Genomic DNA, 26,292 nt, shown 5'->3' with positions numbered 1-26,292 from the left:
ATGACCGCTTAGGAAGTCTCAACAAAACTGGACACTTGAGATCTCTCAGAAAGTGAGCCAGTGTAATAAAAGATAATAATAATAATAACAACAACAACAATAAAAGAGATTTGCCATCCTGGTTATTAGAAATACCTCTTTTAAATTGCCAGGGAAACACCTCCTTAGCCTTGCCACAATTTAAAATGGCTATAATCCTACCCACTGAATATAACTTGATATTGATGACTGAATCTCGGGCAAATGGATGGAACTAGAAATAACATCGTGAGTGAGATAACCAAGTCACAAAAGAACACATATAATAGGTACTCACTGATAAGTGCATATTAGGCAAAAAGCTCAGAATGACCACTATAGAAGTGACCGAGGACATGAAACTCAAGAAGAAGACCAAAGTGTGGATGCTTTAGTCCTACTTAGAAGGGGGAACAAAATAAACACAGGAGGTAGAGGGAGGAAGGGACCCAGGAGAGAGAGAAGAGGGGAGGGAAAAGGGGGACAGGACCAGGTGTTGGAAGAGATGGAGTAGAAGTACAGAGAGTCAGGGAATTGAAAGGGGGTGTGTAGCAGTGTGGGTGTGGAGCTGGGGGTATCCACTAGAAAATTCCATATGCCAGGAAAGCAAGAGGCTCCCAGGACTTAACTGGGATCATACTAGCTGAAATACACAGCAAAGGAGATAGAGAACCTGCAAAGTCCATATCCAGATGTTAAGCATGATCATCGATTGAGGAATGGAGCCACCCACCCTTCTCAAAAAAATTAACCCAGAATTGCTCTTATCAAAAGAATGCAGAGTCAAGGAATGGAGCAGAGACTGAAGGAAAGGCCATCCAGAGACTGTCCCACGTAGGGATTCATCCCATCTGCAGAACCAAACCCAGACCCTATGGCTGATTCCTAGAAGTGCTTGTTGACAGGAGTCCAGTATAGGTGTCCCCTGATCAATACAGATGCAGATGTTTGCAGCCAACTATCAAAGTGAGCATGGGAACCCAAATGGAGGAGTTAGGGGATGGACTTCAGAAGATGAAAGAGTTTGAAACCCCAGAGAAAGAACAGCAATATCAACCAGACACCCCAGAGCTCCCAGAGACTAAACAACCAATCAGAGTACACATGGGGCAGCCCACGGCTCCAGCTGCATATGTAGCAGAGGATGGCCTTGTTTGGCTTCAGTTGGAGTGGAGACTTTTGGTTCTGTGGGAGCTCAAAGCCCCAGCTTAGGGGAAAGATAGGGCAGGGAGGCAGGAGTGGATAGGTGGGAGGGGAACAACCTCATAGAAGGAGGGGGGAGTGGGGGTGAAAGGGGGGTTTCAGAAGGGAAATCGGGAAGGGAGAGAACATTTCAAAGGTAAATAAATAACATAACCAATAAATAAGTAAATGTAATAAATAAATGGAAAAATAAAGAGAAAGTACTCTCGGAAGCCCTTTTGGAAGCAGTGTCACATGGGTGCATTTTCAGGCTTTCCCATCCTCTAACCATGCCCACCTTGCAAGCCTCCTCTTGTCTGAGGTTCAGTATAAGAGCTCTCAGCTCTACCTGATGCCCTGTGTTTGTGCTGCCAGCCCTGACGCTAATGCTTTGGGATTCTATGCCCAAATTGATGCCTGAAATTTTAATTTGCTTTGTCCATGGTGTGTTTTATAATACCAATAGAAAGAAATATACAGAAGTGTTCTGTGGAAGATCAGAGCACAGAAAATCACCCCTTCCAATTATAGAAACCAGGAAGGAATATTGATCAAATTATCTCTAGAGCAGTTATGATCTGCCCCATGTCTTTGAAATTGGGAGTGATCCCAAGATTGACAATTATAGACATTTCTGAAGAAAAAACCCCTTTAAGAACATTCTCCTTTACTCTTTTCTCTTTAAATTTTATTAGATATTTTCTTTACTTACATTTCAAATGTTATCCCCTTTCCTCCTTTACCCTCATAAAAACCCCGATCCTATCCCCCCTTCTTCTGCTTCTAGGAGGGTGTCCCTTACCCACCCGCCTACACTCCTGTCTCCATGACCTGGAATTCCCCTACACTGGGGCATTAAACTACTCTTTATTACAGATTCCATAAATGTTGTAAATTATAATTTATTTAGAGAATCAAGTTCAGTTGGCATTCTAAGTGAGACCCTGTCTCAAAAACAACAACAAAGATAAACAATCACAATATATATATATATATATATATATATATATATATATATATATATATATATATATATTGTTTTGTTTTTGCTTTTGTTTTGTTTTTCTCAAGACAGGGTTTCTCTGTGTCGGCCTGGCTGTCCTGGAACTCACTCTGTAGACCAGGCTGTCCTCGAACTCAGAAATCTGCCTGCCTCTGCCTCCCATGTGCTAGGATTAAAGGCATGAGCCAACACTGCCCGGCTCACAATTATATTTGTTAAGGGCCAGTTAAGGATTATTTTTTCTTCCTGTTCCAAATTAATCCTACAGATAAAATTTGAATAACTTCTATATTGTTGACTATGGTGTTGTTTCTAATCATGTCCCAAGTTAAAGGACATCTTGTCATTTTGACTTGTGTTTCCTCTATACTGCTGAGATTTACGTAGTATAAATTTTTCCAATGTTCATGGCACAGTTTTAGAAATGCAGATTTTAATTAAATTACTAACTGCAAAGCCATTCCAGTTTTGTAATAATCATTATGTATCTTTGCCTTGAGTTTGACCACAAAAAGTTTCTCTGTTTTTACTCAGGGCTGATTATCTCTCCTAATTCAGAGGAGACTGCAAGATTGGTCTGGAAATAAAATAATTTTTTACTTCACATCATTTAGGTCATTGCTCCGTGGTTCTTAACAGTGCAACCACATCTACCATTTAAAAAAGATCTATTTGAGATTGGTTATATTATGGAAGTGACTATGCAGACCAGGGTGACCTCAAATTCATGGCTATGGATTTGTCTCCAAACTTCTGGGACTGATAGCACTGCACTCATGCTTGGCAATATTACTTTTGAACATGATTGTAAGGCACTGGGTTTAAACAACTGAAGTGACTTTAAGAGTTAATGTGTTGTCCCGATTCTCCAGTGCTCTCTATGTTATTAATTTTGTTTTTCTTTTCTTCTCTGTCTCCCTCCCACTCTCCTTCCCCTTCTCTCCTTCTCTTTCTCCCCCCCATCCCTCCCTCCTCTCTTTCTCTCTCCCTCATAAAAGAAAATTTAGCTGTCATTTGTATGGTTGCTTTGCCTCTGTATTTTTGTTTCCTGCAGATGCCTGATGGCCACAAAGGCCAGGGAATCCAGGAAAGCCACCGTGTCTGTCATCTATTTCCTATTCTGTTCGGAGGCTTGTCTTATAACCTTCGGATTTAACATACCTGTAGGTTACCTGAACCTAGCCTGAAGCCACAAAACAAAATCTTGTTTCCTAAAATCTTTCTTCATTGTTAATATTCTGGGCACCCGTCCACTTGTGGAACATATCGGAAACTCCAATGTAAGCTGATTGATGGGGTATGCATGCTACCCAGCTTGATTCTAAGAGGAAGAAGGAGAAGGGCCTCCGGAGTGCAGGGGTTTAAGTTCAGGCAAGCTCCAAATTTGCAAAGCAGTAAACACAGCGACACTGCACACATAGGGAAGCAGCAGGCAGCTGAGCAGCAGGAATTCATAGTTCCCGCCCTCCTTCCCCACCCCCCCCCACCCCCCACCCTGGAGGTGCTTGGCAGGAGGGCGGACAGGTAGGCGATTGGCTGAAATGCAAATCTCTAGATCTGGAAAAGGATTGGCTCATCTTGGAACCAATAAGCTGTGTTTCTTTAGTACACTCGGTCCCTAATGGTGGTGCTCATGTCACACAAGACTCTCTACCCAATTAAAATCCACACACAGACCTGCCAGTCAGAAGAGGAAGTGGCTCTTCCGGGTACCAAGCTGGCAACTTCCTTTCTGAAATTCAGCCTACTTCTGAGTTTCTGTGTTATTTGTTTTTAGTGCCTCTGCTGGGTGAAGTGAAGGGAGCTCGGCAAGCTCAGAACTCCAGACATGGTAAGTGCAAGGTCATCTCCCACAGAGGGGAAGAGCAAGCATCTGAGTAAGAAATGCATGTGTGCTGGCTCTTCCCAGCGGCTGGGTGGTAAGAAGCAGGCAGGCAGATGCGGAGACCTGGACCTGTGAGGTCCTTGTGGACCTAGTCTCTCCTTGGACCTGGCTATGGCCTCTGAATAATTTTATTATGGGGGCTGCATCTGCACAAAGCATTTGAGGAAGGGCTTGTGTGGAGAAATTTCCTTGGCAGGATGTCAAACCTGAGAGCCCTGGTTTCTCATTTACCTTCTCTAAGTTCTGCCCTTAGCAGTTAACATGTAGGTGTAAGATCCATTTGGAGTTGATTTTGTGGAGGCTGTAAAAGACATTTCATGAGTTGGGTAGCACTGCAGTATTAAGCTGTGATGTACAAGAGTAGAGTTGATGGTGTTAAGGATTTCCCAATGCTTAGGAAATATTAAGTGACACTAAGTAGAATGTCCCTGAGGTAGGACTGCCTGTAAACCGCCTGACAGGCATGTAGTATGCTAAGCAGTCCTGTTTGAGGTTAGTATAGTAGTGTGCATGCTTGTTTACCGGGATTGTCAGACATGTGCCTCCAAACCATAACAAGGAGCCAAGTCTGGTTCAGAGTCAGCCAAAAGGGCTGCCCCCAGCACACAATGCATTTTTCTTGCTTTTGCATTAAGCTCAGGCTCCAAATTGGTAACTTGGGCGGGGGCGGAGGGGGTGTAGGCGGGACGCAGGTTCCCACTAGCTAATGCTCTTCAGAGTCTTAGGCCTGGCCACATATCAAGGAGCAGGCCCCTAACAAGGAACTCAATATGGCATTATAGGGTCACAAGCAACATTATCGCCTGGTGTGCCATAAAGATTCAGTTTTCTTCCTGGGAAAAGCATGGTTTTGCCCCAAGGGCAGGACAACACACAGTAACAGCTCTGTGAAAGGAAAAGTACTGTTGTGTTGAGGGTTGGTCCACTCAAATAAGGCTTGACGCTAATATGTGGAGAATTGCATCTCATTCCTAAATTCCAGACCCTTAACACCTGGAGCCTTAGGCATTAGGAGCTTTGCCTAAGGCCCTGGTGTACTGAACAGAAAATAGAGCTCTTTCTCTTAAGTCAAGATTAGGGTTAGGAGAGGTGGTAATGGTTTGCTTGCAGGGCACGTGAGGAGGGGAGGCTTCAGACCCTGAGGTTCCCACTCTTTGCTGTATATGGTAATATAGTTATCAGTCCCAAGTGGACTGTGGGCTTGGTCAATAATGGTGGGTTTTGTTTTGTTTTTTGTTTTGTTTCTTTGATACTTGGTATTTCCCTTGTACAGCATTGTTTTATTAGACTTCTCCTAAGTTTGTCCCACTGTCTGATAGTTTCTGCTGATTTCATAGAAGTCTCCATTTCTTTCCACTCATCCCTTGCAAGTACTATGCAAGATGCTACTCTTTTGTTTGTTTGTTTGTTTGTTTTGGTTTTTTTTTTTTCGAGACAGGGTTTCTCTGTGTAGCCCTGGCCGTCCTGGAACTCACTCTGTAGACCAGGCTGGCCTCGAACTCAGAAATTCACCTGCCTCTGCCTCCCAAGTGCTGGGATCAAAGGCATGTGCCACCACTGCCCGACTGCAAGATGCTACTCTTAAGACACTTACTTGGAATAAGACATAGCTTGTGTAAGATCTTCCCACCACAGCTGTTGTACATTCTACCCTCTACTCTTGCTATCTTTCTTATCTTCTGGGACCTCCAACACAGGAACCCATCATGGAAAAATGACCTGGGATTTCAGGGATCTGACTCACTTAAGAAATTATTTTGGGGATCTTTGCTATGTACATCTCCTAGCTTTCTTTAAGTAGGACTTGCAATCTCCAGTCCATATTTAAATTTTTCAGCATAACCTGAGGCCTGAACTGGAAAGAAACTTGTGGATGACAGCATGTGTAGAATCCGAAATCTGTTTTTGGCTGGGTCCTCATTGAGCATTAGCCAGAGCTGAATCATGCTGTCATTAAAAAAAAAAAAATCCCAATTAATGCTTTAATTGTATTGAAGAGGTCAGCTCAGGGCATTTGGAAAATTTCACCAGTCCCCTGAGGATAAAGACCCCTCCCTTCCTGGAAGGGAGAGGAGGGCGAAGGGAGTAAGTAGGCACCCCTCCCTTCCTGGATCACATTCCTCAGGAAAACCGAAGGGTGAGCTAACATTGGCTACCTACAGTCAAGGGAAGTCCTTGCCACCTCATCCCCTAAGTACCAATCAATTTAAAAGTCACAATGTTTTGCCAATTACATTGTGAATAGTGACTGTTGCTCTATTCTATCCCTGAAAACTATAAAATCTGGCCAAAAGGGCTGCCCCCAGCCCACTGGAACAGTGATTGTTTCTTTTGCATCAATCTCAGGCCCTGCGTTGTTCAATTGGGGGGTGGGGGGAGGAGCAGGGTGTGGGGGAGGAGAGGTTCCCAGTAGTTTAAGGCTCTTCAGAGTCTTAAAGTATGTGGAGTGATTTCTTCTTTTTGGGATGACATTATTTCTGGGAGAGCTGCATCTTCCCTTTATAGAGAAGTATCTAAGATGAGCTATGCTGGCTCAGGTAGCCTTGATCCTAAGTGTGTTGCTCCCCAGGGCAATGGCCTTGGTTTCCTCTTTGAAACTTCCTAAACTCTTGAGTTAAAGGAATGTAGCACAACAGTGTTTTATAATTGCTCATTTGAGTCACTTAATGAACTGTCCATTCCTTCCACCTTCAGATGGGAACCAGGGGAATGGTTTACTGTGGTCACTGTCGTGAAGTAGGGCTAGATCACAGAGCAAAGATTAAGGGAGTCTGCTGCAGGTGTCACCATTCTGGAAAAGTACCTGATTCAGGAAGGGTGAATAATTTTGTAATTTTACAGCATGTATTAAATAATATAGGTGATTAAATAAAACTAGATTGGGGACTGTGAGCTCAGAAATGTAAAACACATGCCACTAGCTGTAGCTGTGTGTGTCATGTTGTAGATCTCAGTAGTTAATGAAACACATAGGGACAACATCAAACACTATCTTATTAATGCCATTCCTTCTACCAGGAAGGGCCTGGTCTTTTTCAAATCAGTACATCAACGTATTTTTTCAATTATATTTACCTTTTTAAAATGTCAGTTTTTGGTATTTGTTAATTTCATTTCCTTTATGCATAGGTGCTCTGATCTTTTACTTGTTTCTATTCTCCTGTGTTTCCCAGAAATTAAGAATTTCATTCCTTTTTCTTTTTTCTTTTTGGTTTTTTCGAGACAGGGTTTCTCTGTGTAGCCCTGGCTGTCCTAGAACTCATTCTGTAGACCAGGCTGGCCTCAAAGTCAGAAATCCACCTGCCTCTGCCTCCCAAGTGCTGGGATTAAAGGCATGAGCCACCACTACCCGACTCATTCCTTTTTCTAAAGAGATTTCGTATCTGTCTGATTAGAGCAACATCTTATGTAGCTCAGGCTTTCTTTACACCATGTAGTTTAGACTTTCTTTGACCACCTAATCCTGCCTCTGCTGCCCAGTGCTTGGAAAACAGACCCAAAACTCCTTTCAAGCTGGGTTCTGACTGGTCAGTGAGATGAAAACACCAGTGAATGAATGCTGTCTAACCTCCCTGGATTAGAGGCGAGGGGATTCCAAATAAAGAAGGACCTGTGTAAGAACTGAGTTCTCTGACCAACTTTGAAGCTGGTGTCCTTGCAGCACAGAAAAGGAGGAGGAAGAAGAAGGCAAGGTTTTTCTGCTCTGGCAGTGGTTGGCATTCAGCATGAGCAGTCAGGTAATCAATTTTAGACAATCAGTCAAATTCCAAACTGGCCCTCTTGGGGCTGTCCACAGGCCGGAGCAGTCAGGAAACTGAATGAGGAACTGAACTTAGTTCTAGAAACCAAATTTCTGTATTTTCACTGGTTCAAGCAACACAAGATCTAGACAAACTGGTATGGCTGTGCTTAGCAGGAATGTCATTATTCCTGTTCGAAAATACACAGTGTTTAAGAGAAAAGATGTGAATCCTACTTGGTGCACTTTAGTACATATGGACTAAAAGTTACTGAATAAACATAAATTGTGTTTTAACTCTTAAAAATAATCTTTGAGAGTATAATTTTATCATTTTTTTTCCATCTCTTTTCTCCCTAGTGTTAAGTCTGAAACCCTAGGACAAGGAGATGAGAGGCATATTTAATAAATCAGAGCAAACCTGCCTGTCTGGTTCTCTCATCAGACCACAGTCCCTGTCTGTTACAGAATATTGCTGACCTACCTCACCCTCTAGCCCAGGAGGCGGCTGCCAATCTCCCAGCCATTCCTATGTAATCCTACCGTTTGGTAACTGGTCTTTTTGACCTCTCCTTAATCATTCTGATCCCCTGATCTGGCTCTTGCTTCTCCCCTTCCTCTCTCCCATAGGTTCAAGGTCATGTCTATTGTAGACTATTCCAGATATAACTAGCTCTGGCTATGTTCTCTCTTTTGTGTATAATACACTTCCTACTCCACCTTACCTAGGAGCAGTGATGTCCTTTACTTTTTATTTCTTTTTTTTCCCCCATTCCCCTCCCATTAACTGTTCCTAGCTTTAAAATTCATAACCACTTTTTCTTTTTAATTGCTGTTACTGTATGAATTTGATTGCAGTTTGGCTGCGGGACTTGCCCAGTATGAAGCAGAGATGACTGCACTGGACATTGCATGTATAATTGAATATGCAAAGAAAGGACCCTGCAGCTTTAAAAGGGAATATAAGTGGTCTGCAAGACTGGACCATTCTATTAAATGCAAATTTCCCAGACTAGGGCTATGTCTGCATGTCGTGTTGAAGAGCAGAGCTTTGATGGCTTCAGCTATCTGATTTGCTCTGTGATTCCCCAAGGAGAGGAGCTGCTACTTACTGTCCTGAAGCCCAGCCAATTTTCCAAGCTAATGGGGGACTCTGGGCAGTACTATCGATCAGGAACAGTACTGGAAGGTAGCTTGGAGATTCTTTGCAGGATTCTCCTCAGATGCATGTGTGAGAAGCTGTGAGGAACACCAGAAGCCATGCCCTGGTGAATGTGGGCATCTCCATTGCCAGGGCAGGAGGACCATGTCTGCAGAACTATCGGAGTCAGATCTGCTGGTACTAAGATGGGTCAGAGTGTGGTTCTGTTGGTCCATTGGTAATCATAGCAGAGGCCCTTGTCCTTTGACCATTCCTAAGTATGGATTCCCATGATTAGGGGAGGCTCTGTAGCCCTGGGAGTGGCATGGAGTGGAACTTAAATGTCACTATCCAGTGTGTACACACAGGAATTGCTTTTGGTGTGTAGTAGGATGACATTGTAAAAGTGAAGGTTTGACCTCTGGAATTTGTGAACCTTCTGTATCCAGTTTGGTGTGACTAATTTTATAAATAGTTTTAGTAGAAAAGAGGTGATTGCGATCATCCTTCAGAGGTATTTGATTAGAATCCTTACCAGGCAGCGGGTGGCGCACGCCTTTCATCCCAGCACTTGGGAGGCAGAGGCAGGCAGATTTCTGAGTTCAAGGCCAGCCTGGTCTACAGAGTGAGTTCCAGGACAGTGGACAGCCAGGGCTATACAGAGAAACCCTGTCTTGGGGGGGGGAGGGGGAAAGAATTCTTTAACCTTTCTATTACCTCCAGTCACAATGGCATGATACAATTCAATTCTTGGTTAGAAAAGGAACTTGTGAGGTGCCCACATTTCTCAGGTGTGTGTGTTGCTGGGTGGGTAGATAGACAGTTTCCACATCCTGTAACATTGTCCATGTGGCAGGAAGCAGATATTAAATTATTATTCAATATTGTGTTGTGTTTGGGTTTTAATGGGGCTAGTTTTGCCTGAAATTTCTACGCGTCATGAAGAGCTGCAGAGCCGTAGCCCTTTCTGATTGCCTACATTTATGGACAGAACTCCATACCATGGGGCCTTTCTGTTTGGAAGGCAGATTAGTAGTAGCTGGAAGGTTAGAAATATAACAGTTTAGGGGTCAGTTCAGTTATATTTGTAGGAGTCATGAAATCTGTTTTTATTTGTATACAAGCACAGGTAACATTGGTCAAGTTCACATTTTTCCTGGTGTAGGTTCCTTAGTTATTTTGAAAAGAACATAAAACTGGTCACATGGAAACGGGCAGAGGAAGCTTTCCCTGATACTGCGCTGCAGAGTTTTGGGCAACTATGAGAATTCCGTCTTGGGTGACAGATAGTGAGATGGGTCTTTGGACAGACTGCTTGGTCTCCTGAAAGACTGGCTTGTAGTTGAGTTGGGGGCTTCTGCCCATAGTTGGGGGCTCAGACACAGACATGGGGCAAGAAAGGAAGGGAAGATGAAAATGGTCTTTTGTATCTATAGGAGGCACAGACATGTGAGAGGAAGCTGCAGTACTGCATCTCAGGGAACAGAAAGTGAGGAAGGTCTAGCAGGATCGTGTTTCATACCCAACATCTTAATACTGAGGCATCAGGTTCCCAGAGATCATTTATTTGCTTCAACATTTACTTACGTTTTTATTTCTGTTCAATTGTGAAAGACTGTTTATATATTGGATAAAAAGTCTTATGTAGATGGGGATTTCAGTCAAAAATTATTCATTTTGAAGTACACATTAACACTGTTGTCAAGACCACGCCTTCTTATGAACATATATCCTGGATCTTCTAGGATGTAGTGACCTATGATGACGTGCATGTGAACTTTACTCGGGAAGAGTGGGCTTTGCTGAACTCTTCTCAGAAGAACCTCTACAAAGATGTGATGCTGGAGACCTATAGAAATCTCACAGCTATAGGTAATAGAATGAATTTTTTTTCACTTTGTAAAATGTAGAGACAACTGTTCCTTTGTTATTGATATTTGTTTTTGTAATATCAGTTGGGAATGAGGAGAATAAATCAGTCGTAGTTCTAAAGTTCACTCAAGTTAGTAAGTTAAATGTTGCCTAAATCTAGTAATGTAATATACTTTCTCTGGTACCATATTTTAGGCTATATTTGGGAAGAACGTACTATTGAAGACCATTTTCAAAGTTCTAGAAGTCATGGAAGGTAATTTTCATGTGCAAGCTCATAAGAAAATGCCTATGAAGAAAGTTTAATATGCGCTACAAGTTGTAAAGGAAATCAGTAGGGTAAAATAAGCACTGCTTTAAGTTATGGATGATTATTAAATATCATAAAACAATGTATGTCACTGGCAGGTATCCAATTTGTGTTTGCAAGGCATTTCTTTTAAGTTCAAAAACACAGAAACAATGACTTAACAGATTTGTCGCTATTTGAATAAAGGCCAGTAGAGCAATGCTGTAGGACTGTCTGTCTGTTCAGTCTCATGCCACTTAGCTATTGCACAAGGGACACACATGGATTAGGTGACAAGTATGTCTAAAATCTAGTAATAAGCAAATACTGCATAGTAAATCTGTTGGTAACATATACTTGTAATACCATTGGTAAATTTAGAAAGATGGAGAGTTTATGAGATTCAGGGATGGTTTTTGTGGAGAAACCTTAATCCCTTGTACCATATCTCTATGAGGAAAGAAATCAGACTGTGAGAATGCAGTGTGGAACCTTTTCACTCGTTATTCTTCCTTTAATATGAATGTTAACGGACATGACAGCTAGAAGCCATGTGCGCATAGGAATACCGAAAGAAGCCACATGCCTTTCTTTTTTTGAGAACAATTAGAAGATATGCAGTACACCTCACTTTGAGTAGACTTTCTAAGTGTGGTATAAGTTTATAAATAAGTTCTAACATTATTGGGGACATTTACCAAATCAAATGCTGAAAATCTTTATGAGAACTAGGGACATAGAAGTTTTTCTGTTTCTGTTGGTTCATGTTGCAAATGTAGTATTACTCACATGGTAGTAAAATTTATGAATGCAGTCAGTGTGCAAGAGCTCTGCATTTTTCCTGTTCTCCTCAAATGTGTGAATAAACTCTTATAGAAAAAGTATTCTATAAATGTGAGCCAGGTAATCAATGCTCTTCCCACTCCATCTATCTTCAAAGATGTAAAACAACCCATAATGAAGGGGAACACCTTTGATGTAAACAAACTGATAGTGTGTTCAGATCAGATTGTTCTTTACAGTTAAACTGAATTATAGATGAATTCATACAAATAAAAAGACCCATCAGTATAAACAGTATGAGAAAGATTTCACATGTGTCAATTTTATTTTCAGGCATAATAGAAGTCATACTGGAGAGCAACCTTCTGAGATTATTCAATTTGATAAGACCTTTGCCTATCAGAGTCATACCCAAAGGCATGAAAGAACACACCATGGAGAGAAACCGTATGAATGTAACCAATGTGGTAAAGCCTTTGCAGGTAGCAGTGGTCTTGAATATCATAAAAGAACACATACCGGAGAGAAACCCTACGAATGTAACCAATGTGGGAAAGCCTTTTCAGGAAACAGTGGACTCGAATATCATAAAAGAATACATACTGGAGAGAAACCCTATGAATGTAAACAATGTGGTAAAGCCTTTAGAGGAAGCAGTGTTCTCCGATTACATAAACAGACACATACAGGAGAGAAACCTTTTAAATGTAACCAATGTGGTAAAGGTTTTTTAAAGAGGAATGGTCTTGAATATCATAAAAGAACACATACAGGAGAGAAACCCTATGAATGTCACGAATGTGGCAAAGCCTTTGCAGTAATGAGTAATCTCCAAAGACATAAACGAGCACATACAGGAGAGAAATCCTATGAATGTAACCAGTGTGGTAAAGCCTTTGCAGGAAGCAGTGGTCTCCAGTACCATAAACGAACTCATACAGGAGAGAAACCCTATGAGTGTAACCAATGTGATAAAGCATTTGCAGGAAAGAGAGACCTCCAAAGACATGTGCAAAAACATACAGCAAAAAACTCTATGAATGTAACCACTGTGGTAAAGCCTTTGCTTGAAGCAGTGGTCTCTGAATACATAAATCAACACATGCAAGAGAGAACCCTTTTGAATGTAAGCAATGTGGTAACGCCTTTGCAGGAAGGTATAATCTCCAAGTACATAAACGTACATATACTGGAGAAAACACTATGAATGTAACCAATGTGGAAAAGCTTTTTCAAAAATCAATAGTCTTCACATAAAAGAAAGCTTAGTTTAAAGAAACCCTTTGTAACCAATGTGGTAAAGCTTTTTCACAAAGCAGTGGTCACCAAAATCATAAAAGTACATATATGGGAGAGAAAGTATTGGATTTATTCAATATGTTTTTAAAACTTTTTCACAAAGCAGTGGCCTTCAAAGATAAAGAGGAACATATACAAGTGAGAAACTATGAATGTCATCAATGTGCTGAAGGCCTGCTACATCACAATCATCTTCAAATCCATAAAAGAACATGTACTCGAGAGAAATCCTTTGAATGTAACTAAATTTGGTAAAGCCTTTGTATAAAACAGTCATCCTGTAACAGCTAAACGAATATACACTGGATTGAAACCCTATGAATATAAGCAATGTGGAAAACCTTTTCCAGCTCACAGTAAATAATCTCCATGTAAGTAAAAGAAGACACAGGAGAGAAACCCTATGAATGTCACCAATGGGGTAAAGCCATTGTACATTGCAATCATCTTCAATACATAAAAGAAGATATACAGGTGAGAGATCCTATGAATATAAGCAATGTGGTTATATTCAGTCATATTCAAAGGCATAAAAGAAGCCATGCAGTAGAGAGATCCTGTGACTTCACAAATTTCTATAGTCTTCATCATGAAACAATTCATACTGGAGAAAAATTATGAATATATTTAGTATTTTGAAGCCTTTTCAAAATTTCCAAGTCTTCATCTTCATGAAAGAGAAACCATATGAATGCATTCAATATGGGAAAGAAATATGCCTTTGCATATTTCTACAATCATCATCCTCATGAAAGTAGTCATACTGGAGAAAAAGTCTATGAGTCTAAACAATGTGGTAGAGCCTTTCAGGTATGGGGTCCTCTCATATCCAGCACAACTCATACTCAGGTAATGGAAATCACAGGAATTTATTGTAATACAGCTGCTCCTGGGTCATGATGAGACAGGACACTCAGAGCCTAGTGTGACTCGAAATGCATAGCCCTCCCTGCTGTGAGCCAGAATGTTACAGTCAAAAACTCTGGCCCAGAATTGTTCTTCTCTGAAAGAATTGCAGGAACAAAATGGAGAAGAGCCTGAGGAAAAGGAGGTCCAGTGATGTGCCCAGATTGCTGTCTAGCTTAGCGGGAGGCCTCAAGGTCTGACACTTACTGGTGCTTTGTTATGCTTACAAACAGGGCCCTATCCTGACTGCTTATTAGATATCTGAAACATCCAATAAGTAGATGAAGGAGTCAGACACAGATATTTACACTCAACCAATGGACAGAAACTGGTGACTCCTTTGGATGAAAAGCTGGAAGAAGTTGAGGAGGGCAATGCTAGAGAAAGACCAGCAGTCTGAGCTAACCTGGACCCTGGGTATCTCTCAGACACTGAACCACCAACTAGGCAGCTGATAAACAGCAGAGGACTGCTGGGTCTGGACTCAGAGAAGATGCACCTTACCCTCCAGAGACTTGGGGCTCCAGGGAGTTGGAAGGTCTGGTGGGGCGGGGTGGGGGATGCATGGGGACATCTTGGACAATGGGAGAGGAGGTGTGGGATGGGGAGAGGTATAAAGTCTGGATTGTAAAAAAAAGATTAAACAATAAAGAAAAAATTCAAAAAAGGAAAGAAAAACATATGTGCCAAGTTACAGATACATTTTCCCACCAATCAGTATTTAGGTATAGCTGGTTATGGAACATACATACTGTTATAGAATGTGGGTGTTACAGTTCAATCAGTCACATCGATTTGTTCTTTGGTGATAAGGAACAGGTGTTATGTTTTGATGAACACAAGATGAATAGTAGAAAACATTGCTAGAGATAGTCATTATGTTTTCAAGAACAAAAGATGAATAATGGAAGTGGTCCACTGGTGGAAAATTGCCATCTCCCCCATGCCTGGGAACTTGAACTTAGTTTCACTATATCATTAAATGGAGGTAGAGAATAAAAAGGCAATATTTTAGGTGTTTTTTTTTCTGCTTGTCTCCAATTGTGGTATATTGGTTCTAATGCTATTGTGTTAAATTGGTTCCCAAATTGCATAAGAATCCTGCCTTTGAGACACCAAGATTCCCTGCCTCAAGCTGATTCTGATTGGTAAATAAAATTGCAAGCAGCAAATGGCTAGGCAGGGAGACAGAGACAGGACTTTTGGATTTGTGGGCAGGGGGACCAAAGAGGATTGCCATGCCAGTAAAGGAATTGCATGCATGCTTGAAAACTGTGAAAGACACGGTACCAGCCACGTAAGAGCTGTGGAAGAGTGGCCCCAGTGGTCGCTCCTCTGATTGCTTCTGGGGTAGCAAAGATGTCATATAGATTTTAGTAAGGAATAATTCAGGAGTATCACAGGGGAGGCATTAGCAATGTGAATGTTTGGGAGTGGCCCAACCAATGAGCTGATTGAGGCATATCAAATAAAGCTCTGTGTGTGTGTGTGTGTGTGTGTGTGTGTGTGTGTGTGTGTGTTTCATTTGAAAATCCAAATCATTTGCAAGCTGAGCTAGGAACTTGCACAGGTGGTGTCTTATAATAGAGCAGAATAACCTACTAGCTGTACAGAATGCATCTCGCCTACAGGCTTGAACTCAGTATTAAAAATTAATTGGAGATTCTCAAGTGGAAAACACAGGCCACGGTGTGAGATTGGGATATGGGGAAAACTGAATCTTAGCAGAGTTGCTGGTTATGCTGGAGCCATGTGGTTCCTCACCAAGTTCTTCAGCTTCACAGTCAGAATAAAAGGAGAGCTGAACAGGTGTGCAGAACTACGGGGTTCATGGCATGAGCTGGGATAAAGCAAAATCCTGCAAGCTGACCCAGACTTCCTGGGTGGTAAGCATGTGCAATGGGCGCTTCTCAAAGGTTTTTCATTGTCTCAGATAGTTTGAGCTCAGAGGTGCTGTATGAAGAAACTGCCAGCTCAGAAAGCAGAGACAGTGGTAGATGGTAGAGCCTGTCTGCTGGCTGTAATTGGGTAAATAAGGGAGAGAGAGATGAGATTTGTTTTAATTGTTTTTCAGGATAAAATGGATGTAATGGTAATGGTTAAAGTGTTTTGGAATGTACATGGAATAAATAATCCAGGTCTTTGATCCAAAATGTAGGAAACAAAGGCATGAATATACAGAGATACCCCATCAACAAATAATAATGATGTATTAATCGCTACACAATGGAGAATGAATGGAAAATCTGCTTGAAAAATATTTTAAAAATCTGTCAGAGCAGCACTTGGGTTCTTTGATTAGGGGAAAGACGGGAATGCTGGTATTGCTTGCCCAAGTATGGCAAATTAAGAGCCAGGAAACGGGGTTATGTAGTAAGTAGAATTGAATTTAATTGAAGGTAGATACATAGAAAAGGATGTTTGCTCAATTTATATAAAGTAAACAGGGATATGTGTGTGTGTGTGTGTGTATACATACATAGAGATATATATGTGTGTGTATATATATATATATATATATATATATATACAAAACCATGTAAGATTAATATGGTTAATCTTACATAGGCATTGTGCCTATGCAACTCATTTAAGAACACAAGCCTCTGGCCCACTCCTCCTATACTTGCTATTACAAACTGTTTGAAATCATTAACTTATGCAACTTAAGGCCCAGATACTAAACTATCATATTTACAACTGGGATTGGCAGGGGCTCATGTCTCTGGATTACTCCCAGTTCAGAGAAAAGGAGTACCAACGTGCAAACTCCTGACCAGCTGGCAGGTAGGTGATAGACCTGAGTGCCACAAAGAATTGATGTGTTCTGGACTGCAGGGCATTGTGGCAGAGATGATGTATCAACAGTTATGGTTCTATTGCAGTATAGGGAGCTCAGCATTCCTACAGAATGGGTCCCAGAGGTCTTAAAACAGTTTCCTATGCCAAAGACGGGGACAGAGGTAAGGTATGAATGGAGTCATGACAACATCGGAGTCAGGGCAGCTGACAAACGGTTACTTGGCAGTATCACCACAGAAGTTGTAAGTGACAATTGTGAGTCAATTCCAGGGGTTACATATAACCAGCAATTTTTTTTTCCTGAGACAGGGTTTCTCTGTGTAGCCCTGGCTGTCCTGGAAATCACTCTGTAGGCTAGTCAGGCCGCGAACTCAGAAATCTGCCTGCCTCTGCCTCCCAAGTGCTGGGATTAAAGGTGTGCGCCACCACCACCTGGCTCATAACCAGCAATCTTTAAAGCAACAAGGCCTGGTAACATTAAGGAGTTGGTATGCCAAGGTCAAGGTCTGAAGCAAAAGGCGAAATAATAAGTTAGTGCCGTTTATGAGGGGTGCTGTCAAAGAGGTAAGGACCTTTGAGGAGTGTTTGATTATCTCCCCTTCTTTTCTGATATCGTTGGGTTGGGCAATTGAAACATATTTTCTCTGAATATGGATAGTGCTTATTGGGGACCCAGGCTAATTATTATGGTAGAGCTTACCAACAACTCTTGTCTCCCACCTGGAATCCCATGTGTCTTGTATGTAGAATAAGAGTGTCTTGCGGTGTTGATAGAAGAAATGATTGGTCTGTGATCCTAGCATATGTGTCTGACAAGACCAATATGGGCAGCCCCCATACCCACCTGGCCATTTCCTACAGTAATCTTTTGTCTGATCAAAGAGAAAGCAAGTATAGAGATCATAATATTTAGATGGAATAACAGATACAGGGATGATAGCAATTTGGATTGGTTCCTGGCACGCGGCTATGGGGCAGTTTCCTGACCCTGTTTGGAAAGACTGTTATCGGTGGGAGTTTCTTGAACCTCGAATCTCCAGATGTAAGGACTGCTCTGGATGGAAACGAACAGCAAAGGGAAGATGAGAAACCCATGTCTAATCCAGTGATGTCGTCAAGCTTGGCTGCCAGAGTGGAGTCTCATTGTCTGGGATTGGGGACAAGGTGGGTGGTCTCGATGTCCTCTGGAGCTTAACAGAGCACAGTCCTGTTAGAGTCAACGTGTATGAAGAAGGGTCATTTCCAGGTGGATGGATGAAAGGTGAGACCTCAAGGTGAGACAGACGGGCCCAATGACAGAGTCCCTTGAGTTTAGCAGCTGTGGGGGTCACAAGAATCACCTTAAAAGGGCTCTGCCATTTGGAAGAGAGGGATGAGGGCCGATGATCTGGAGGGGATAGAAGGACTTGGTCTCCAATGTTGACAGGCAGTGGACAGGAGACTGTGTGGCTGCAGTAGATGGTGGTCAGCAAAGTCCCATAGGAGAGAATGGAGGTGGCAAAGTAATGGTGTGAGTAGGTGGTCTGGGAGGGGAGAGCATTTAGGTGAAAGAACAGGAGTTAAGACTGGACGTCCATACATGAGTTCAAAGGGTGAGACAAGAAGAGGTCGCTTGGGGAGAGCTCTTAGCCTGAAAAAAGCCAGAAGCAGAAGTTTTACCCAATCAAGGTGAAGTTCCTGTGATAGCTTAGCAAGAGTGATTTTTAAAGAGCAGTTAGTTCTTTCTACCTTACCTGAAGCTTGAGGATGGTAGGGAATGTGAAAATGTCAGGGGATGTCTGGGGCCTTACATAGAATTTGGGAGATTTGAGAAATAAATTAAGTACCATTGTCTGACACCAAATCGGGGATAATCTCTCAGAGGAGATCAGAGACTGTCTGAGTCCTTTTGTTAGTTGTGGGAAATGTCTCCACCCACCCCAAAGTGTTCACCAAGACTAGGAGGTATTTGGCATATCTAACAGTGAGCATGTGGGTAAAGTCAAGTTGCCAGTCAGTTCCAGGAAGGAAACCTTTAGCCTGATGGGTAGGAAAAGGGGTGCTACGATACCTGAGTTGGAGCCTGACATCTGATAGAATTTGCAAGAAGCACTGACAGATTTTAAGAAACTTAAGTCCTTAGGAGTAGGCTGTAGGTGGGTCTTGACAAAAGACAACACTTGCTGTTAGGATGAAAGAGTTGGTGAAGATAGGACATAGTGTGGCAAGTGTCAAGGGGTGAAGGTAGGGATGTGGGTTGCAGTGTAAGGATGTCCTGGGGAAGGTGAGATGAGTCTAGACCCCTAAGGGCAGCAGCTCTAGCTGCCACATCTCCTCAGTTGTTTCCCTTGGAGACAATAGAGTCATCCCTCTGGCAGGATCTGCAGTGGGCCATTCCAATAGCTGTGGGGAGATGGGAGGCCTTTAGCATGGCCAGAATGTGGTTTGCATTAGTTACTGATCCTCCTTTTGTGGTAAGTAACTGGTGCTCCTTCCAAATATCACTGTGGGACAGAAGGATATGGAAAGCATATTTGGAATCTGTGTAGATGTTGAGGGATTGTCCCTGTGCCAGTTGAAGGCTATGGGTGAGGGCTATTAGTTCAGCCTGTTGATTGGTAGTGTGTGCAGGAAGGGCCTGCGCCTCCACCACCTCAGTGTCTAACACTATGCCATAGCCAGCTTTTCTGGCCCTTTCGCATAGAAAGGAGCTTCCATCTGTATACCAGGTATAAAGGGCTTGAGGCAATGTGCCCTCCTGTATGTGTGAAGGATAAGATAATAGTTCCACTAAAGTCTCAGTGCAGGAGTGATAATGAGGAGTGGTTAGTATTAGGTCAAGGAAGAAGACTGGAAATATTAAAAGGAGGAAATGATTGGAAGGTGAGTATGGAATCTTCTATTAGCACTACCTGAAGAGAAAGAACTCTGGAGGGAGGTAGTCTGTAAGCCTTTGTAAGTTAGGAGTTGTGACAGGTTATAAGAAGAGAGAACAGTTATGGGCGACCCCCAACATTAGTTTTTGTTTTTGTTGTTGTTTTGTTGTTGTTGTTGTTGTTGTTGTTGTTGTTGTTGTTGTTTTTGATTCTTGAATAAGTTCAGCAGCTGCTAAGGTATAAATACAAGGTGCCTATCCCTGGATGGTTAGATCTAGACTTTTGACAAGTATATTACAGGTGCAAAAGAAGGTCCCAGTTGGTGACCTAAGACTCCAAGGGCAAATCCCTCCTTTTCAGTTACATAAAGGGACAAAGGGCGAGTCAGGCTAGGGAGATGTAAGGCTGAGGCCTTAAGGAGAGCCTGTTGGAGCCTCTGAAAGGCCTTGGCAACAGGTTTGAGAAGTAGTTCATGAGTGGGGCCTAGTGCTGCTTCATATAAGGGGTGGGAAAGGAGGGAAAAGAAAGGAACCCAAGAACGTAAAAAGCTAGCCATTGCTAGGAATGATGAAATCTCTTCCTTTGTAAAAGAAACAGAGACTGGATCAGATTCTTTCTATCTAAGGTGGGTTGGGGTAATTGTCAGTCCCAAATAGGTGACCTGAGGAGTGGACAATTGGACTTTGGAAGATGAGACATGTAACCTCAACTAGAAAGGAAATTTAGAAGAGCAGAAGTGTCAGCTTGGCTAATTTCTAGAGAGAGGCTACAAAGGAGGACATCATCTACATAAAGTACAATCTTAGATCTAGGGAGAGATAAAGAGAGTAAGTCAGAAGCCAGAGCCTGGCCAAATAGGTGTGGGCTGTCTGGGAATCCCTGAGGTAGAACAGTCCAGGTAAGCTGGGTAGAAAAGTGGGTGTCAGGATCCGTCCAGGTAAAGGCAAATATGTTCTGTGACTGGGATAGAGAAAAATGTGTCCTTTAGATCTAGGACTGAGAAATGAGAAGTTCCTGAGGGAATAGTGGAAAGAAGTGTGTAGGGGTTAGCTACAACAGGATAGAGGGGGACCACTGCAGAACCAATGCGTCTGAGTTCTTGAACCAGCCAATAGGTTCCATTAGGTTTCTTAACTGCTAGTTTAGGGATATTAAAGGGGGAAGAAGTGTGGTGAAGGAGTTTTTTCCTTAAGAGGTCAGAAATGATAGGCTTAAGTCCCCGGAGGCTTTGGAGAGAGAGAATGGGTATTGAGCTTGGATGAGGTACCTGGTAGAGTCCAGTAACTGAATGACAAGAAAATGATGTTTAGCATTTGGGGTTCCCAAACTTGGGGGTCACCTGAGAAACTTGTAAAGGAAACAACATGTTAGTGTTAGTAGGTTGATTGACTAGAAGAAGGAACAGAGGAACTGCTGGCGAGCTTGAGTTCAAGCAAATGGGAGGAGCAAAGGAAATAGAGGCTCCCAACTTAGCTAAAAGATCCCTTCCCAAATAAGGGAACATGACATGTGCACTACCAAAAAGGAATGGGTGAGTAGTCCAACCCTAAAAATGCAACTAAGTGTGGGGTCTGATGAGGAAGGTAAAGTTGTCCTCCTACCCTGACAGTGGGAAAACACTAAGGTGAAGTGGGTCCCCAAAACTCTGTCAGGACCGAGTAAGTGGCCCCAGTGTCCAAGGGGAAGGAGATGGGCTGTCCACATACCATGATAGCTAACCAGGAGTGCTAGTGATGGGTGTGGTCGGGTTGAGGGAGCTCCAGCCCCTTCAGTCATCCATAGCCAAGCCTAGGACAAAGGCTGGAGGATTGCCTGAGTGTGATGGCCCTCTCTTCTGCACAACTCATTGACACCCCAATGTCCATCCTGAAAGCACTTAGGACAAAATCTTCTTGGCTTGCAGGGGGTAGGGCAAGCCCTCGCCCAGTGACCTTGCTGACCACATCTATAGCAGGTGCCTGGTAGTCCCTGAGCCTTAGAAGGCCAGGGGTCTGGGGTAGGAGCTTGATTTGGAGCTGGTTGGACGGCCTTTGCCAGCATGTGGTGTTTTGTTTTCAGGCTTCCTCGGCTCTCTCAAGGTTCACCTTGAAGGCCAGCACCAAGACTTCTGCTTGTGGAGTTAGGGGCCCCCTTTCCAAATGCCTAAGTTTAGCTTTTATGTCAAGATAGCTCTGGGGAAAAAAGTAGGTCCTCAGAAGTTGCTTGCCTTCTGGGTTTTCAGGCTCCAGATTAGTGTATTGTAATAAAGCTTTTGTGAGGCGTTCTAAAAACTGAGATGGGTTCTGGACAACCTCTTCGAGTTTTTCAAAATTTACTGGCTTTAAGTCTGCCTTTCATAGGCCAGCCAGAAGGCTTGTAATGAACCTGTCTCTGGCTGAAATACCACCTGTGGAATTGTAATTCCATTGGGGACCCTGGTCAGATACTGCCTCAGATCTGATTGGATATGTTCCCTGTTTGGTGAATTTCATCTGCATGCATTTTTGCCTCTTCCCAAACTCACCTGCATCCATCAGGAAGTAAATTATTAGTAAGAATCATATAAGCATCATGGAAAGTCAAGCTATAAGACTGAGTAATGTACTGGAACTCCTTAATAAAACTGAAAGAGTTAGAAGTATAGGAACCCAATCTGCTTTCTATTTGAGAAAGTTCACTCAGCGAGAAAGGAACATGTACTCTGACCAGACCTTTGATATCAACCACTTCCCTTAAAGGAAGGACCGATGCTGGGTCAGGTGTTCCTGGAGGAGGAGAAGAACTTGGGGGTCTGGAAGTGGCCTTAGAACACATGATAGGAGGGGGGAAGGTCAGCACCAATGCAGGGCATTTGAAGCGATCTGCAGCTGGCACAGAAAGAGGGGAAGAGTCTGGTGAGAAGGAGAAACTGGGGCTGTAGTTTGGGTTTAGAAGGAGGAAGAAGGAAGGTGAGGCCTTTCTGCTTTGGCAGTAGTTGGCATTAGCCATGAGTAGTCAGGTAATCAATTTTAGACAATCAAATTCCAAACTGACCTTCTTGGGCTGTCTACAGGTCAGAACAATTATAAATCTGAATGAGGAACTGAACTTATTTCTAGAAAGCAAATCTCTGTATTTTCACTAGTTTAAGCAACACAAGATCTAGACAAACTGGTATGGCTGTTCATGGCATGAATCTTGTTATTCCCGTTTGAAAATACACAATGTAAGGGAGAAGATGTGAGCGCTATTGGTGTGCTCTAGTACATATGTTTAGTCCCCGAAAAATACTATATTATAAAGTATGTTTCAACTTTTAAAAATAGTCTTTGATGGTATAATTACATTATTTCTTCCTTCTTTCTCCCTGCTGTCTGAAACCCTGGGACAAATGGCTGAGGGACCTATTTTTTTTTTTTTGTCTTTTTTTTTTATTTGATATAATTTATTTACATTTCAAATGATTTCCCCTTTTCTAGCCCCCCCCCACTCCCCGAAAGTCCCGTAAGCCCCCTTCTCTTCCCCTGTCCTCCCTCCCACCCCTTCCCAGTTCCCCGTTCTGGTTTTGCCAAATACTGTTTCACTGAGTCTTTCCAGAACCAGGGACCACTCCTGCTTTCTTCTTGTATCTCATTTGATGTGTGGATTATGTTTTGGGTATTCCAGTTTTCTAGGTTAATAACCACTTATTAGTGAGTGCATACCATGATTCACCTTTTGAGTCTGGGTTACCTCACTTAGTATGATGTTCTCTAGCTCCATCCATTTGCCTAAGAATTTCATGAATTCATTGTTTCTAATGGCTGAATAGTACTCCATTGTGTAGATATACCACATTTTTTGTATCCACTCTTCTGTTAAGGGATACCTGGGTTCTTTCCAGCATCTGGCAATTATAAATAGGGCTGCTATGAACATAGTAGAGCATGTATCCTTATTACATGGTGGGGAATCCTCTGGGTATATGCCCAGGAGTGGTATAGCAGGATCTTCTGGAAGTGAGGTGCCCAGTTTTCGGAGGAACCGCCAGACTGCTTTCCAGAGTGGTTGTACCAATTTGCAACCCCACCAGCAGTGGAGGAGTGTTCCTCTTTCTCCGCACCCTCTCCAACACCTGCTGTCTCCTGAATTTTTAATCTTAGCCATTCTGACTGGTGTAAGATGAAATCTTAGGGTTGTTTTGATTTGCATTTCCCTAATGACTAATGAAGTGGAGCATTTTTTAAGATGCTTCTCCGCCATCCGAAGTTCTTCAGGTGAGAATTCTTTGTTTAACTCTGTACCCCATTTTTTAATAGGGTTGTTCGGTTTTCTGGAGTCTAACTTCTTGAGTTCTTTATATATATTGGATATTAGCCCTCTATCTGATGTAGGATTGGTGAAGATCTTTTCCCAATTTGTTGGTTGCCGATCTGTCCTCTTGACGGTGTCCTTTGCCTTACAGAAACTCTGTAACCTTATGAGGTCCCATTTGTCAATTCTTGCTCTTAGAGCATACGCTATTGGTGTTCTGTTCAGAAACTTTCTCCCTGTACCGATGTCCTCAAGGGTCTTCCCCTGGGAAAACCTCCCATGCTCATGGATCGGTAGAATCAATATAGTTAAAATGGCCATTTTGCCTAAAGCACTATACAGATTCAATGCAATACCCATCAAAATCCCAACTCAATTCTTCACAGAGTTAGAAAGAGCAATTATCAAATTCATCTGGAACAACAAAAAACCCAGGATAGCTAAAACTATTCTCAGCAACAAAAGAAAATCTGGGGGAATCAGTATCCCTGACCTCAAGCAATACTACAGAGCAATAGTGTTAAAAACTGCATGGTATTGGTACAGTGACAGGCAGGAGGATCAATGGAACAGGATTGAAGATCCAGAAATGAACCCACACACCTATGGCCACTTGATCCTCGACAAAGAGGCTGAAAACATCCAATGGAAAAAAGATAGCCTTTTCAACAAATGGTGCTGGTTCAACTGGAGGTCAGCATGCAGAAGAATGCGAATTGATCCATCCTTGTCTCCTTGTACTAAGCTCAAATCCAAATGGATCAAGGACCTCCACATAAAGCCAGACACTCTGAAGCTAATAGAAAAGAAACTGGGGAAGACCCCTGAGGGACCTATTTAACAAACTAAAGCAAACCTGGCAGTCTGGTTCTCTCAGCAGACCTCAGTCCTTACCTGTTACAGCACATGGCTGGCCTACCTCACCGTCTACCCCAGGAGCACGGCTGCCAATTTCCCAGCTGCCATTCCTTCTGTAGTCCAACCGTTTGGTAGCTGATCTTTGTCATCTATCGTTACTCATTCTGCTCTCTTGGTCTGGCTCTTGCTTCCCCCTCCTTCCTCTCCCCACCAGGTCCAAGGTCATGTCTACTGTAGACTGTCCCAGATATCCCTGCCTCTGGGTGTGTTCTCTCTTTTGTGCATAATAAACTTTCAACTCCACCTTACCTAGGAGCAGTGATGTCCTTTACTTTTTATTTCTTCATTTTATTTCCATTCCCCTCTCATTAATTGCTCCTTGCTTTAAATTTCATAGCCACTTTTACTTTTTTTAAAAAATTATTTATTTTAATATTATTTATTTAATGTATATGAGTACACTGTAGCTGTCTTCAGACACACCAGAAGAGGGGGCATCAGACCCCATTACAGATGGTTGTGAGTCACCATATGGTTGCTGGGAATTATACTTAGGGCTTCTGGTAAAGCAACCAGTTCCCTTAACCACTGGGCCATCTCTCTAGCCCTAATTTTCTTCTTAATTGTTATTACTGTTTGCATTTGATTGCATTTTGACTGCAGGTCTCCCCTTGTATGAAGTGGAATGACATTGCATGTATAATCAAATATGCCAAGAAAGAACCCTGTGCCTCTAAAAAGGAAAATAAGGGATCTGGGAGACTAGAACGTTCTATTAAATGCAAATTTCCCAGACTAGGGCTATGTCTGCATGTAGGATGGAACAGCAGAGCTTGGAAGGCTTCAGCTGTCTGAGTCCTTTGCTCTGTTGTCCCCAAGTAGAGGAGTTGCTACTTACTTTTCTGAGGTCCACCTGCATTTTCCAAGCTAATGAAGGACTCTGGGCAGGACTAACCATCAGGAACACCAGTGCAAGGTAGCTTGCAGGTTCTGTATAGAATTCTCTTCAGATGATTGTGTTACAAGCTATGTGGAAGACCACAAGGCATGTCCTAGTGATTGTGGTAATCTCCATAGGCAGGGCAGGAGAAGCAAGTCTGCTAAGCTACTGGAGTCAGATCTCCTGGTACTGAGATGGACTGTGGGTCAGAATGTAGTTCTGTTGGTCCATGTGATGATCATAGCAGAGACCCTTGTCTTTGACCCTTCCTTAGTGTGGATTTACTGGGGTGGGGGAGGCTCAGTAGCACTGGGAGTGGCAAGGTATAGAAATGAAATGTCACTATCCAGTGTATATTTACAGGCATTGCTTTTGGTGTGCAGTAGGGCGACATTGGAGAAGTGGTGGTTTGATTTCTAGAATTTCTGAAAGTTCTACATTCAGTTTTGTGTGACTGATTTTATAAAGA

The 26,292-nt window shown here is 42.6% G+C and overlaps 1 protein-coding gene across 2 annotated transcripts in view; it reads left to right on the top strand.

Moving 5' to 3' along the window:
• The window catches only part of LOC127686354 (zinc finger protein 239-like), a 234,054-nt gene extending 219,363 nt beyond the window's left edge, over positions 1 to 14,691 (top strand). Inside the window, exons 1-4 of one of the 2 annotated variants that reach the window (XM_052184485.1) lie at positions 3,888 to 4,034; positions 10,714 to 10,840; positions 11,036 to 11,096; positions 12,246 to 14,691. In XM_052184485.1, coding sequence (XP_052040445.1) covers positions 4,032 to 4,034; positions 10,714 to 10,840; positions 11,036 to 11,096; positions 12,246 to 13,119 — 1,065 coding nt within the window. In that variant the 5' untranslated portion in view covers positions 3,888 to 4,031 and the 3' untranslated portion in view covers positions 13,120 to 14,691. Of the gene's footprint in view, positions 1 to 3,887; positions 4,035 to 10,713; positions 10,841 to 11,035; positions 11,097 to 12,245 lie in introns of those variants that run through there. The other variant, XM_052184487.1, reaches the window with a different exon arrangement.
• Positions 14,692 to 26,292: the final 11,601 nt, after the last annotated feature.

The sequence above is a fragment of the Apodemus sylvaticus genome, chromosome 5 (genome assembly GCF_947179515.1).
Source record: "Apodemus sylvaticus chromosome 5, mApoSyl1.1, whole genome shotgun sequence".
Lineage (NCBI taxonomy): Eukaryota > Metazoa > Chordata > Mammalia > Rodentia > Muridae > Apodemus > Apodemus sylvaticus.
Note: the sequence above shows the minus strand (reverse complement) of the source record. Positions and strands in the feature narration are given on the sequence as shown.